We start from the raw sequence: 12,473 nt of genomic DNA, 5'->3' as shown, positions 1-12,473 counted from the left end.
GCGGCAGGATCTTACAGGCCTGAACGGTTTTCAGAGCCTACGCTTTCAAGAGTCAAAGCTCACTCTCTCCGATAGGTCGGGGATGCACGCCAGCGTTTGATCGTAGGCCCGTGGTGGCGAACCTCTGGCACTCCAGATGTCATGGACTACAATTCCCATCAGACCCTGCCAGCATGGCCAATTGGCAGGAGCTGATGGGAATGGTAGTCCATAACATTTGGAGTGCCAAAGGTTTGCCACCACCGTCCTAGGCCATTTGGAGGATAATTTCCAAGGGGAGATGGAATTTCTGAAGGGGCAAAGGGCCTCCTCACTTACTTCTCTTGCAGCTCCGCCACAGCTAGTCGGTCCGCGTCGGGATCTGTCGCCACCACCACCCGAGCACCTTCCTTCTCGGCCAGCCGCAGAGACAGTTCCTGGTAGAGGCCATTGGTTTTCAGTTAATTAATTAAGCTTATTTACTCATTTTATAACGGGCTCAAGGCAGTTTCCAACATTTCAACCCAATCCATACAGACCCAACTGCAAATTCAACTTTGACCATTAAAATCAGTAACTATTTAAAATTTATTGTACTATTTTGTTCCAAGATGGTGCCTGATTCCTTTGACCCTAACTGAGGGAGGAAAGGGGAAAGGAGGAAAAAGAGAAGGGGAAGAAGAAGAAGAATTTGGATTTATATCCCCCCTTTCTCTCCTGCAGGAGACTCAAAGGGGCTGACAATCTCCTTGCCCTTCCCCACTCACAACAAACACCCTGTGAGGTAGGTGGGGCTGAGAGAGCTCCCAGAAGCTGTGACTAACCCAAGGTCACCCAGCTGGCGTGTGTGGGAGTGTACAGGCTAATCTGAATTCCCCAGATAAGCCTCCACAGCTCAGGCAGCAGAGCTGGGAATCAAACCCGGTTCCTCCAGATTAGATACACGAGCTCTTAACCTCCTACGCCACTGCTGCTCCTATGTGATTAATGTGATTATAAAGTTACCCACGCTCCCAACCATGCCCAGCACTGCCGGAGAATGGCCTGTGAGCCCTGCAGGAGATCATGAGCGAGAAAGAAAAGGACGAAGAGTTAAGAAGTTTGGATTTATACCCCGCCTTTCTCTCCTGCAAGAGACAAGAAAGCCAGTTGGATTCACCTGTTGCCTAACAGCCTGCATCATTCACTCAGTCTGCATAATTTAATTTATACTTCATCGTTCTCCCCAGCCAAAGCGGCTTATATCGCCCTCCTCTCCTCCTTATTGCCTTTACCACCACCCTGCGAGGTAGGTGAGGCTGAGAAAGAGTAACTGCCCCAAACATAAGAACACGCCAGCTGGTTCAGACCAGAGTCCATCTAGTCCAGCACTCTGCTACTCGCAGTGGCCCACCAGGTGCCTTTGGGAGCTCACATGCAGGATGTGAAAGCAATGGCCTGCTGCTGCTGCTGCTGCTGCTGCTGCTCCCGAGCACCTGGTCTGCTAAGGCATTTGCAATCTCAGATCAAGGAGGATCAAGATTGGTAGCCATAGATCGACTTCTCCATAAATCTGTCCAAGCCCCTTTTAAAGCTATCCAGGTGAGTGGCCATCACCACCTCCTCTGGCAGCATATTCCAAACACCAATCGCCCGTTGCATGAAGAAGTGTTTCCTTTTATTAGTCCCCTGGCATGCTTCCACGCCAGAGGGGGAATTCGAACCAGGGTCTCCCAGGTCCAAGTCCAACACTCAGACCACACAGGTGTTTGTGCCGATGCCCAAATTGCAGGTGGCTCTCCTGACCCCACGACAGGCGCGTGACTCTTACCAGCACGGATTCTCCTTCCTCGGGATTCGGGCATTTGACAGTAGAAAAGTCCGGATCTGGATCTTTTTGTTCAGGGACTGGAATGGGAGGCTGGAAGCCAAACGCTTGGAAGGCCAGCTGCACGTAGTCGTGACCGACGCCGTGAAAAGAAGTGTGGACAAACTTCAGCTTGGTTTGTGTGTTCAGCTTCCTGTGAGGAAAGAAGCACGGCAGGACGGGTTCTTGAAAGCAGCCGTTTTAAGACAGGAGGAATGACATCGCATTGGGCATTTGTTTTATTTTACTGTATTTGTAACCCTGTCCTATCCCAGCCAGAGCCGGGCTCAGCGTGGCTAACAGGCGTAATTAAAACGGCAATAAATTATATAATTACAATTAAAACATTCCAACGGAAAACTCTTCAGATGGCGGTGAGTCGATACTTTACCTGTGTAGACTTACAGTCACGTCACAGGAGGGGGAATGGAATCCCAGGGCCCAACTGATTTTGATGCAGAATTTAGAAGAAGAAGAAGAAGAAGAAGAAGAAGAAGAAGAAGAAGAAGAAGAAGAAGAGGAGGAGGAGGAGGAGGAGGAGGAGGAGGAAGAGGAGGAAGAGGAGGAAGAAGAGGAAGAGGAAGAGGAAGAAGAGGAAGAAGAGGAAGAAGAGGAAGAGGAAGAAGAGGAAGAAGAGGAAGAAGAGGAAGAGGAAGAAGAAGAGGAAGAAGAAGAAGAAGAAGAAGAGGAAGAAGAAGAAGAGGAAGAAGAGGAAGAAGAGGAGGAGTTTGGATTTATATCCCCCCTTTCTCTCCTGCAGGAGACTCAAAGGGGCTGACAATCTCCTTGCCCTTCCCCCCTCACAACAAACACCCTATGAGGTGGGTGGGGCTGAGAGAGCTCTGAAGAGCTGTGACTAGCCCAAGGTCACCCAGCTGGCGTGTGTGGGAGTGCACAGGCTAATCTGAATTCCCCAGATAAGCCTCCACAGCTCAGGCGGCAGAGCGGGGAATCAAATCCGATTCCTCCAGATTAGATACACGAGCTCTTAACCTCCTACGCCACTGCTGCTCCTTTTTTATGACTCTAGCTGTAAACCAGAGTGCTGTAGTAGTGGTTAAGAGCACTCTAATCTGGAGAACAGGGTTTGATTCCCCACTCCTCCACCTGAGTGGCAGAGGCTTATCTGGTGAACTAGATTAGCCTGTGCACTCCAACACACACCAGCTGGGTGACCTTGGGCGAGTCACAGTTCTTCGGAGCTCTCTCAGCCCCACCCACCTCACAGTTGCTGGTCAATGCTGGTACCCCCTCCCCACTCCAGCTTTCCTCTTATGGAGCCCTTGCATAATCGGAAGTGCTGCTTCCAGAAGTTTGGCTCCTTACCTGTGATAACAGATCTTTTTCAAATCCTCCATGTAGCTTGCGCAGATTTTCTGCAGAGGATCTTGTGTCAGAGCGCTGGTGTCCACCAGATTCTCGTCCCAGGAGTTATCCCACGGCTCCACACATTCGTCGATGCATTTCAGGATCTCTTTATCATGAGGGGAAGTGATCTGAGCGCCGTTTTCCCAGTACACCTGGAGCAGGGAAAGCCAAGAACTCAGAAACAGAGGGCCTGAGTCAGAACAACAGAACACTGAGTGGGCATTTAAGAAGAAAAAGAAGAAGAAGAAGAGTTTGTATTTATATTCCTCCTTTCTCTCTTGCAAGGAGACTCAAAGGGGCTGACAATCTCCTTGCCCTTCCCCCCCCACAACAAGCACCCTGTGAGGTGGGTGGGGCTGAGAGAGCTCTGAGAAGCTGTGACTAGCCCAGGGTCACCCAGCTGGCGTGTGTGGGAGTGCACGGGCTAATCTGAATTCCCCAGATCAGCCTCCACAGCTCAGGCGGCAGAGCGGGGAATCAAACCCGGTTCCTCCAGATTAGATACACGAGCGCTTAACCTCCTACGCCACTGCTGCTTAAGACTGAAAAGCTTCTACATTTCTGTAGAGATTCACCAAATTTAGAGATGCTATATTATGAGATGGTGCAGAATTGCGGGGTGACAATGCGCTAAATGTTCAATCACAAAACAGACAGACATCTGATATTCTGATGTATGATCACAGAATCACAGAATCCTAGAGTTGGAGGAGACCCCCAAGGGCCATCCAGTCCAACCCCCTGCCATGCAGGAACACACAATCAAAGCACTCCTGACAGATGGCCACCCAGCCTCTCTTGAAAAACCTCCCAAGAAGGAGACTCCACCACGCTCCGAGGCAGTGCATCCCACTGTCCAACAGCCCTGACAGTTAGGAGTACCTGGTGCCTGGTACCCCCCCCCCCATGTGATGAAACGAGGTGCACCTGGGGACACAAGATACCCCATGTCCCTATCAGCAGTACGCCACTGCGCTGTGAGGCGGGTGGGGCTGAGAGAGTTCTGAGAGGACCGTGACTAGTCCAAAATCACCCAGCATGGACGCAAGAGGCACACACAGAGTGACCCAGATATATATACCTTGTATCCGTTGTCTTCCTTGCGGTTGTGGGAGGCAGTGATCATCACGCCGGCTACAGCTCCCAGCTGCTGAACCGCATAGGGCTGCAAGACAAGAAGAGTCAGAAGAATCCCCACGGCTGAGCGGAACACGGCTGTCTGCAAACAGCATGGCTGGACCCCGGCACACCGCAACTCTCTTTTTCAAAATGGGAGACTCACGGTGGCTTGCAAGCTCTTTTCCCTTCCTCTCCGCACAACAGACACCTTGTGAGGCAGGTGCGGTTGAGAGAGGTCAGCGAGAACTGGGACTGGCCCAGGGTCCCCCAGCAGGAGTGCAGAAACTCATCTGGTTCACCCGATCAGCCTCCGCCACTCAGGTGAAGGAGTGGGGAATCAACCCTGGTTCTCAAGATTAGAATCCACCTGCTCTTAACCACCACCCCACGCTGAAATATCGATGAAATTAAAATAAAGCAAATGCGGGTGGTTCAACCCTTTTTCCTTCATGTATTTCCCCCAGTTTAATTGCCCCATCCTTCAAGTTTTTACTTGCCCTGCAGGGGAAAACATTTAATTGCCCTTCTGCAGTTTTGGCAAATAGCCCTTTCAGGGCAACTTACTGTCCGGATGCGAGTCCCAGTGCGGCGCCCGGACTGGTTCCAGGGCCACACGAGACCTGGAGAGGGGACGCCGCACTGTCGGGCCGATCCGCCGCCTCCCCGCCCCGACACGGCGATTCACCGGGACCCGGACCGGTCGCCATGTCGATACATCGACCTACCGATCCTTCAGCCGGGCGATCAGCCGACCCGCCGACACAGGCGCGTCCGGCCGAGGGACTGAGGGGGCGGGGCTCTGAGCCCGGCCGGGCTCGCCCAGTTGCAGCTGAGCCGGATCAGGGGGAACGGCAGCTGGGACGAGGCAGGGAGATGAGGGGAGGAAGGCTACATAAGGGGGTGGGAAAGGAAGCTCAGGGGGGTTGTCTGGGGAGAGAGGGTAGAGGAGAGAGCTGTGGGGAGGCAGGGAAGGAAGACAGTCTAGCCCAGGAGGGCTGGGAGTGGGAGAGTCCCAGAGGTCAGCTGTGCTGGGGAACAAGCTGGGGGACTCCTGTTGGGTCTCTTCCCTGTGAAGGTGCAACAGGGGAAGGAGAGTAGAGAGCCCGGGGGGAGGGGGGAGGGAAAGGGGCAGGAAGGGAGGCAGGGTACACCTGGAGCTGAGGGACCCTGTGGGCGAGGTTATTTAAGAGCTCGGCTGGGGAGGACAACCCCCAGGTAAAGGGAGGAGGGACGGCACACTCGCCCCAGGGGGACGAGCGGGCAGGGGAGGTGTCGCACTTATATTGGGGGAAATAACCTGGGAGAAAAGGGTTAAACGTTGTCATCCCTGGAGCCGCTCAGACTGGTTCAGTTGCCCCTGGAGGCAGGAGATGCCCTGCCCCAGCATTGCAGGGGGTTGGACTTGATGGCCTTTGAGGTCTCTTCCAACCCTATGATTCTATGCACTGATTGATTGATGCCTTTTCCAGCCAAGCCAGAAATGGCATCAGTGCATTGCTGACAAGGGCTCCACCAGTGGTGTAGCGCCAAGGGAGTAGGGGGGTGCACGACACACCGGGTGCGTGCCCCTGCAAGGGTGTGGGGGGTATTCTGGGCCGGGGCCAGGGAGCACGCGTGCCCTGGGCGGAGTTCCCCCTCCTTCTGCCCTTAGCTCCCAGTGCCTTGCTGGCAAGAGCCCCTTCTGCCTTGGCGAGTCTCCTGTGCGTTGCCAGCTTTGGATTAAGAACTGTACTATCTGAGACTTTTAAGGAAACAACAACGGCATGGAAAACTCCTGGTGTCCTTTGACCGCTGTGCTATAGAGAGTGTCTTAACCTCCTGCATCTGTGTCTGGTTCTCCAGTTGCACAGGGGCAGATAGGAAGGCGCTCCAAAGGGTGGTCACTCCTGCACAGAGGATTATCGGCTGCCCTCTCCCCTCCTTGGAAGAACTCTATAATTCCCGAAGCCTGAAGAAAGCCCAAAATATTCCGAGACCCCGTCTCATCCAGCACACTCTCTTTTTGAACTGTGACCATCCGGCAGACGATACAGGTCTATCAAAACTAGGACAAAGAGGCTTAGAGACAGCTTCTACTCTAGAGCTGTGGCGATGCTGAACTCTGTGGCTTCGTGGTGATGTGTTTGGGGCTGTGTAGGGATGGGTGGAGGAGGGGGAAAGGGAGGATGGGGTGTGAGTCTGAAATTGTGTGCATCGAGGAATGCTGCTGTAAATTTCATTGTGCATGCACAATGACAATAAAATGCTTATGCTTATAAGAACAAGCCAGCTGGATCAGACCAGAGTCCATCTAGTCCAGCTCTCTGCTACTCGCAGTGGCCCACCAGGTGCCTTTGGGAGCTCACATGCAGGAGGTGAAAGCAATGGCCTTAAGAACATAAGAACGAGCCTGCTGGATCAGACCAGAGTCCATCTAGTCCAGCTCTCTGCTACTCGCAGTGGCCCACCAGGTGCCTTTGGGAGCTCACGTGCAGGATGTGAAAGCAATGGCCTTCTGCTGCTGCTGCTGCTCCCGAGCACCTGGTCTGCTAAGGCATTTGCAATCTGAGATCAAGGAGGATCAAGATTGGTAGCCAGAGATCGACTTCTCCTCCATAAATCTGTCCAAGCCCCTTTTAAAACTAAAGCTAAAACAATTGACATCAGAATGTTGCCAGCCGGCAGCCCAACAGTCCCTTCCCTGGCCCAAAGCCCACTCCCCATACATAGAACATTAAAAAAAACCAGTGGAGAATTCTGACCCTACACCTCCCACTTCAGACCCAGACGGACCTCAGAGATATTGCTCAGGAAGACCTTACCACGAAAGGTGTGGGAACGTATCTTGAAAACAGGTAGACGGGCACTCCCTTCCCTAGCAGGACGGCGGCGGTGAGCTTGGCGAGCCTGCGGAAGAGGGGAATGACTTCAATGATTGCTTTTCCGTAATTTGTGCAATTTCTGCAACTGTTGCCTGAGTAACAAACAACGTCATAAGAACGACCGACATCAGGAGGCGCTACGTATTTGTGGCACATTATTTCAGTGGATTCAATCCAGCACGCTGCCGGAATTAACTGGCCACTGTGGGTTTTCCAGGCTGCGTGGCTGTGGTTTAGCTTCTAACTTTTCACCCGAATCTATGGCTGGCATTTTCAGTGTGGAGCTGTGGAGGCTGATCTGGGGAATTCAGATTAGCCTGTGCACTCCCACACACACCAGCTGGGTGACCTTGGGCTAGTCACAGCTTCTGGGAGCTCTCTCAGCCCCACCTGCCTCACAGGGTGTTTGTTGTGAGGGGGGAAGGGCAAGGAGATTGTCAGCCCCTTTGAGTCTCCTGCAGGAGAGAAAGGGGGGATATAAATCCAAACTCCTCCTCCTCCTCCTCCTCTTCTCCTCCTCCTCCTCTCCTTCTCCTCCTCCCCCTCCTCTCCTCCTCCTTCTCCTCCTCCTCCTCCTCTCCTTCTCCTTCTCCTCCTCCCCCTCCTCCTCCTCCTTCTCCTCCTCCCCCTCCTCCTTCTCCCCTCCTCTCCTTCTCCTCCTCCTCCTCCTCCCCCTCCTCTCCTTCTCCTCCTCCCCTCCTCCTCCTCCTCTCCTTCTCCTTCTCCTCCTCCTCCTCCTCCTCCCCCTCTCCCTCCTCTCCTCCTCCTTCTCCTCCTCCCCCTCCTCCTTCTCCTCCCCCTCCTCTCCTTCTCCTCCTCCTCCTCCTTCTCCTCCTCCTCTCCTCCTCCTCTCCTTCTCCTCCCCCTCCTCCCCCTCCCCCTCCTCTCCTTCTCCTCCTCCTCCTCCTCCTCCTCCTCCTCCTCTCCTTCTCCTTCGCCTACTCCCCCTCCTCTCCTTCTCCTTCTCCTCCTCCCCCTCCTCTCCTTCTCCTCCTCCTCCCCCTCCTCCTCCTCTCCTCCACCTCCTCCTCCTCCTCCTCCTCCTCCTCCCCCTCCTCTCCTTCTCCTTCTCTTCCTCCTCCTCCTCCTCAGAGGAAGAAGATGCCAGCCACAGACCCAGGTGAAACATCAGGAGCTAGCATTACCAGACCACGGCCACACAGCCTGAAAAACCCCACAAGGGATTTCGTTTAAGCCATTTTGGGCCCTTTAGAAAGATGAACGCCGCAGAAATCTGGTAATAAAAGAAAATATATTTTGTATTATGCTCAAACAAAGGAACTTATGTATGTAGGTGCACAAAAACCATACCGTAAACTACTGCAACTGCTGGTCACTTGACCTCGGGTGTCGTAACCCACAACAAAGCCGCGCTGCTTGAAGTCCGAGAAACTTTTCTCAAGGTATTTGTACATCCCCTGCAACAAGAGCAAAGAAAGTTGGCTTGCATTAATTCACATTTGCTTGGGTCTTTGGGACTCTCCCTGTCCCATTCACACAAGGTAGAGAATGACACGGCACCAGAGGTGGGATCCAGCAGGTTCTCACAGGTTCCCGAGAGTAGGTTACTAATTATTTGTGTGTGCCGAGAGGGGGTTGCTAATTGGTGATTTTGCCACGTGATTTTTGCCTTAGTTACGCCCCTCCTCTCAGCAGTAGCGCGCAGAACTTGAAGCAGTCTAGCAGGAGGTGCACTGTCGTGCGTGGTAAGTAACACTCCATCCTTACTGCATACTTGGTGTGGTGGTTAAGTGCAGGTGCACTCTAATCTGGAGAACCAGGTTTGATTCCCCGCTCTGCCACTTGAGTTGTGGAGGCTTATCTAGTGAACCAGATTAGCTTGTGCACTCCAACACAGGCAAGCTGGGCGAACTTGGGGTGGTCACAGTTCTTCGGAGCTCTCTCAGCCCCACCTACCTCACTGGGTGTTTGTTGTGGGGGGGGGGGGAAGGGAAAGGAGATTGTCAGCCCCTTTGAGTTTCCTTACAGGAGAGAAAGGGGGGGATATAAATCCAAACTCCTCCTCTTCTTCTTAAGAAGAATAGTTTGGATTTATATCCCCCCCTTTCTCTGCCACTTGAGTTGTGGAGGCTTATCTTCTTCTTAAGAAGAAGAAGAAGAAGAAGAAGAAGAAGAAGAAGAAGAAGAAGAAGAAGAAGAAGAAGAAGAAGAAGAAGAAGAAGAGTTTGGATTTATATCCCCCCTTTCTCTCCTGCAGGAGACTCAAAGGGGCTGACAATCTCCTTTCCCTTCCCCCCTCACAACAAACACCCTGTGAGGTGGGTGAGGCTGAGAGAGCTCGGAGAAGCTGTGACTAGCCCAAGGTCACCCAGCTGGCTTGTGTGGGAGTGCACAGGCTAATCTGAATTCCCCAAATAAGCCTCCACAGCTCAGGCGGCAGAGCGGGGAATCAAACCCGGTTCCTCCAGATTAGATACACGAGCTCTTAACCTCCTACGCCACTGCTGCTCCTTTACTCTTTTACTCTGCTCCTAACCTCCTTTGCTGCTCCTATACACCTTTACTCTTTCTCTTCTCATCCCCAAAAAGCCACTTTTCAAACTGGAAATAGGGCTCAAAGAGGCCCCATCTTTGCCGGGGTCTCAGCGAAAACAGGATACTTCTGGGTTGAATTCTGCAAGAGGGTTTTTTTTAAAAAAAACCCTCTTGCAGAATTCAACCCAGAAGTATCCGTTAAAAATAAGCATTCCGAGTACAGGAGCAAAACTGGTCTAGCCCACTTGTTACGGTGACAGGGTCAAAAATAGCATGCCAAGTCAACAAATGTAACTCACAGAACGAGCAAAACAACTTTGGGCAGAATTCCCCCAGCCCGTCAACGGAGGCTGCCAGGAACTCTCGCTGCTATTCAGCCAATCCGACGTTTCCCCCTGCTTTCAGCGCACCGAAACACAAAGCCGGCACGTGCCGCTCAGGCCCCAAGAGCGTGAACAGCTCCAAAGTCAATAAGAGCACACAGGCAAAACATCCAAACTTCACATACACGCTACAGGGGTCAGTGCTATCAGTAACAGACCAGGAAAGGGATTTGGGCGTCTTAGTTGATAGTTCCATGGGAATGTCAGCTCAATGCATGGCAGCTGTGAAAAAGGCAATCTCTATGCTGGGGATAATTAGGAAAGGAATTGATAATAAAACTGCAAAGATTGTCATGCCCTTATATAAAGCCGTGGTGCAACTGCACTTGGAGTCCTGTGTTCAGTTCTGATCGCCACATCTCAAAAAGGATATTGAGGAGATAGAAAAAGTGCAGAGAAGGGCAACGAGGATGATTGAGGGACTGGAGCACCTTCCTTATGAGGAGAGGCTGCAGCATTTGGGACTCTTTAGTTTGGAGAGGAGACAGCTGAGAGGGGATATAATCGAAGTCTATAAAATTATGAATGTGGTAGAAAATGTGGACAGAGAGAAATTGTTCTCTCTTTCTCACAATACTAGAACCAGGGGGCATACATTGAACATGCTGGGGGGGGGGGGGGGACTTAGGACTAATAAAGGAAACACTTCTTCCCACAACGGGTGATTGGTGTTTGGAATATGCTGCCACAGGAGGTGGTGATGGCCACTCACCTGGATAGCTTTAAAAGGGGCTTGGACAGATTTATGGAGGAGAAGTCGATCTCTGGCTACCAATCTTGATCCTCTTTGATCTCAGGTTGCAAATGCCTTAGCAGACCAGGTGCTCAGGAGCAACAGCCGCAGAAGGCCATTGCTTTCACCTCCTGCAGGTGAGCTTTTAAAGGCACCTGGTGGGCCACTGCGAGTAGCAGAGAGCTGGACTAGATGGACCCTGGTCTGATCCAGCAGGCTAGTTCTTATGTTCTAATGTTCTTAGGTCAGAAGCGAAAAGGGACGCTTCCTTCCTCGGCGGTGGCAGCCGGTTCAGACAGACCACTGGTTCGGTCCTTTGAGCTGGCCGCAGCTCTCTCAGTTCAAACGCTGTGGAACGTGTTTGTGACAGAATGTTTTCAGCCGTGCATCTTGCAGCCTTTGCTCACAGATCCACGTTCAACGATTTAAGCATCTCAGCCCGTTACAACCACGAAAGGGGAAGCAAATGCAACAACGATAAAAAGAACATGAGAAGGTCACTAAGGTCACGAGACCCGGCGTGGCGTAGTGGTTAAGAGTAGGTGTACTCTAATCCGGAGAACTGGGTTTGATTCGCAGCTCTGCCACTTGAGTTGTGGAAGCTTATCTGGTGAACCAGATTAGCTTGTGAACTCCCAACACACACCAGCTGGGTGACCTTGGGCTGGTCCCAGTTCTCTCGGAAGTCTCTCAGCCCTGCCTACCTCACAGGGTGTTTGTTGTGAGGGGGGAAAGGAAAGGAGTTTGTAAGCCCCTTTGAGTCTCCTTGCAGGAGAGAAAGGGGGGATATGAATCCAAACTCTTCTCTCTCCTCTTTCTAAAGACCACGATTTGAAAATCGAGCTTCAGCGACTGTGGCACAAACCAGCTGAGGTCATTCGAGAGGTAATCGGCACCCTGGATGCCATTCCGAAAACACTAGGGCTGCACTCGGTGGGATCCAAAAATTTTAGTAACAGGTTCCCATGGTGGTGGGATTCAAACTGTGGCGTAGCGCCAATGGGGCTGGATGGGCACGACAAGGCACGTGGCCGGGCATTCCGGGCGGGCATTCCTAAGCTGGGCTACAGGGCAAGGACGAGTCACAAGGCCGGGTCCCAGGGAAATGAATGCATGCAGGCAGGGCTGCCACGCACACCAGTGCACCTCCTGCTAGACGGCTTCAAGTTCGGCGCGCTACTGCTGAGAGGAGGGGCGTAACTAAGGCAAAAATCACGTGGCAAAATCACCCATTAGTAACCCCCTCTTGGCACACACAAATAATTAGTAACCTACTCTCGGGAACCTGTGAGAACCTGCTGGATCCCACCTCTGGCTGCACTTGAAACATCCTCAAATCCGCAAAATCAGTATCTGTCAGATTCAAAAGGCAGTCCTGTTGGGATCTGTATGAATACTACGCTGACACATTGCTCCATCCCTAGGCCTCTGGGTGAGGCTTGAGTTGTAATGAAGGCAGGGCTGCCTTCTGAATCTGACAGATGCTGATTTTGTCCATTTGAAGATGTTTCAAGGACCACTCTCGTGTTTTTGGAATGGCACGCAGGGTGCCGATTACCAACCTTAGCTGGTTTGTGCCATAGTCTCTGAATCTCGATTTTCAAACGTGATATTTAGTGGCCTTCCCATGTTTATTTTCAATGACCCTGCTGTCACCAAGTACCGCTATGTCAACGATGGTCACTTTC

The 12,473-nt window shown here is 52.2% G+C and overlaps 1 protein-coding gene across 2 annotated transcripts in view; it reads right to left on the bottom strand.

Moving 5' to 3' along the window:
• Positions 1-12,473, bottom strand: part of PGM2L1 (phosphoglucomutase 2 like 1) — a 53,007-nt gene that overhangs the window by 17,178 nt on the left and 23,356 nt on the right. For both annotated transcript variants that reach the window (XM_048493442.1, XM_048493443.1), the window contains 6 exons: positions 8,485-8,591; positions 7,114-7,198; positions 4,275-4,358; positions 3,152-3,345; positions 1,790-1,979; positions 319-416 (listed from right to left, as the gene is read on the bottom strand). In XM_048493442.1, coding sequence (XP_048349399.1) covers positions 319-416; positions 1,790-1,979; positions 3,152-3,345; positions 4,275-4,358; positions 7,114-7,198; positions 8,485-8,591 — 758 coding nt within the window. The remainder of the gene's footprint in view (positions 1-318; positions 417-1,789; positions 1,980-3,151; positions 3,346-4,274; positions 4,359-7,113; positions 7,199-8,484; positions 8,592-12,473) is intronic.

Source organism: Sphaerodactylus townsendi, linkage group LG04 (assembly GCF_021028975.2).
Source record: "Sphaerodactylus townsendi isolate TG3544 linkage group LG04, MPM_Stown_v2.3, whole genome shotgun sequence".
Classification (NCBI taxonomy): Eukaryota; Metazoa; Chordata; class Lepidosauria; order Squamata; family Sphaerodactylidae; genus Sphaerodactylus; species Sphaerodactylus townsendi.
Note: the sequence above shows the minus strand (reverse complement) of the source record. Positions and strands in the feature narration are given on the sequence as shown.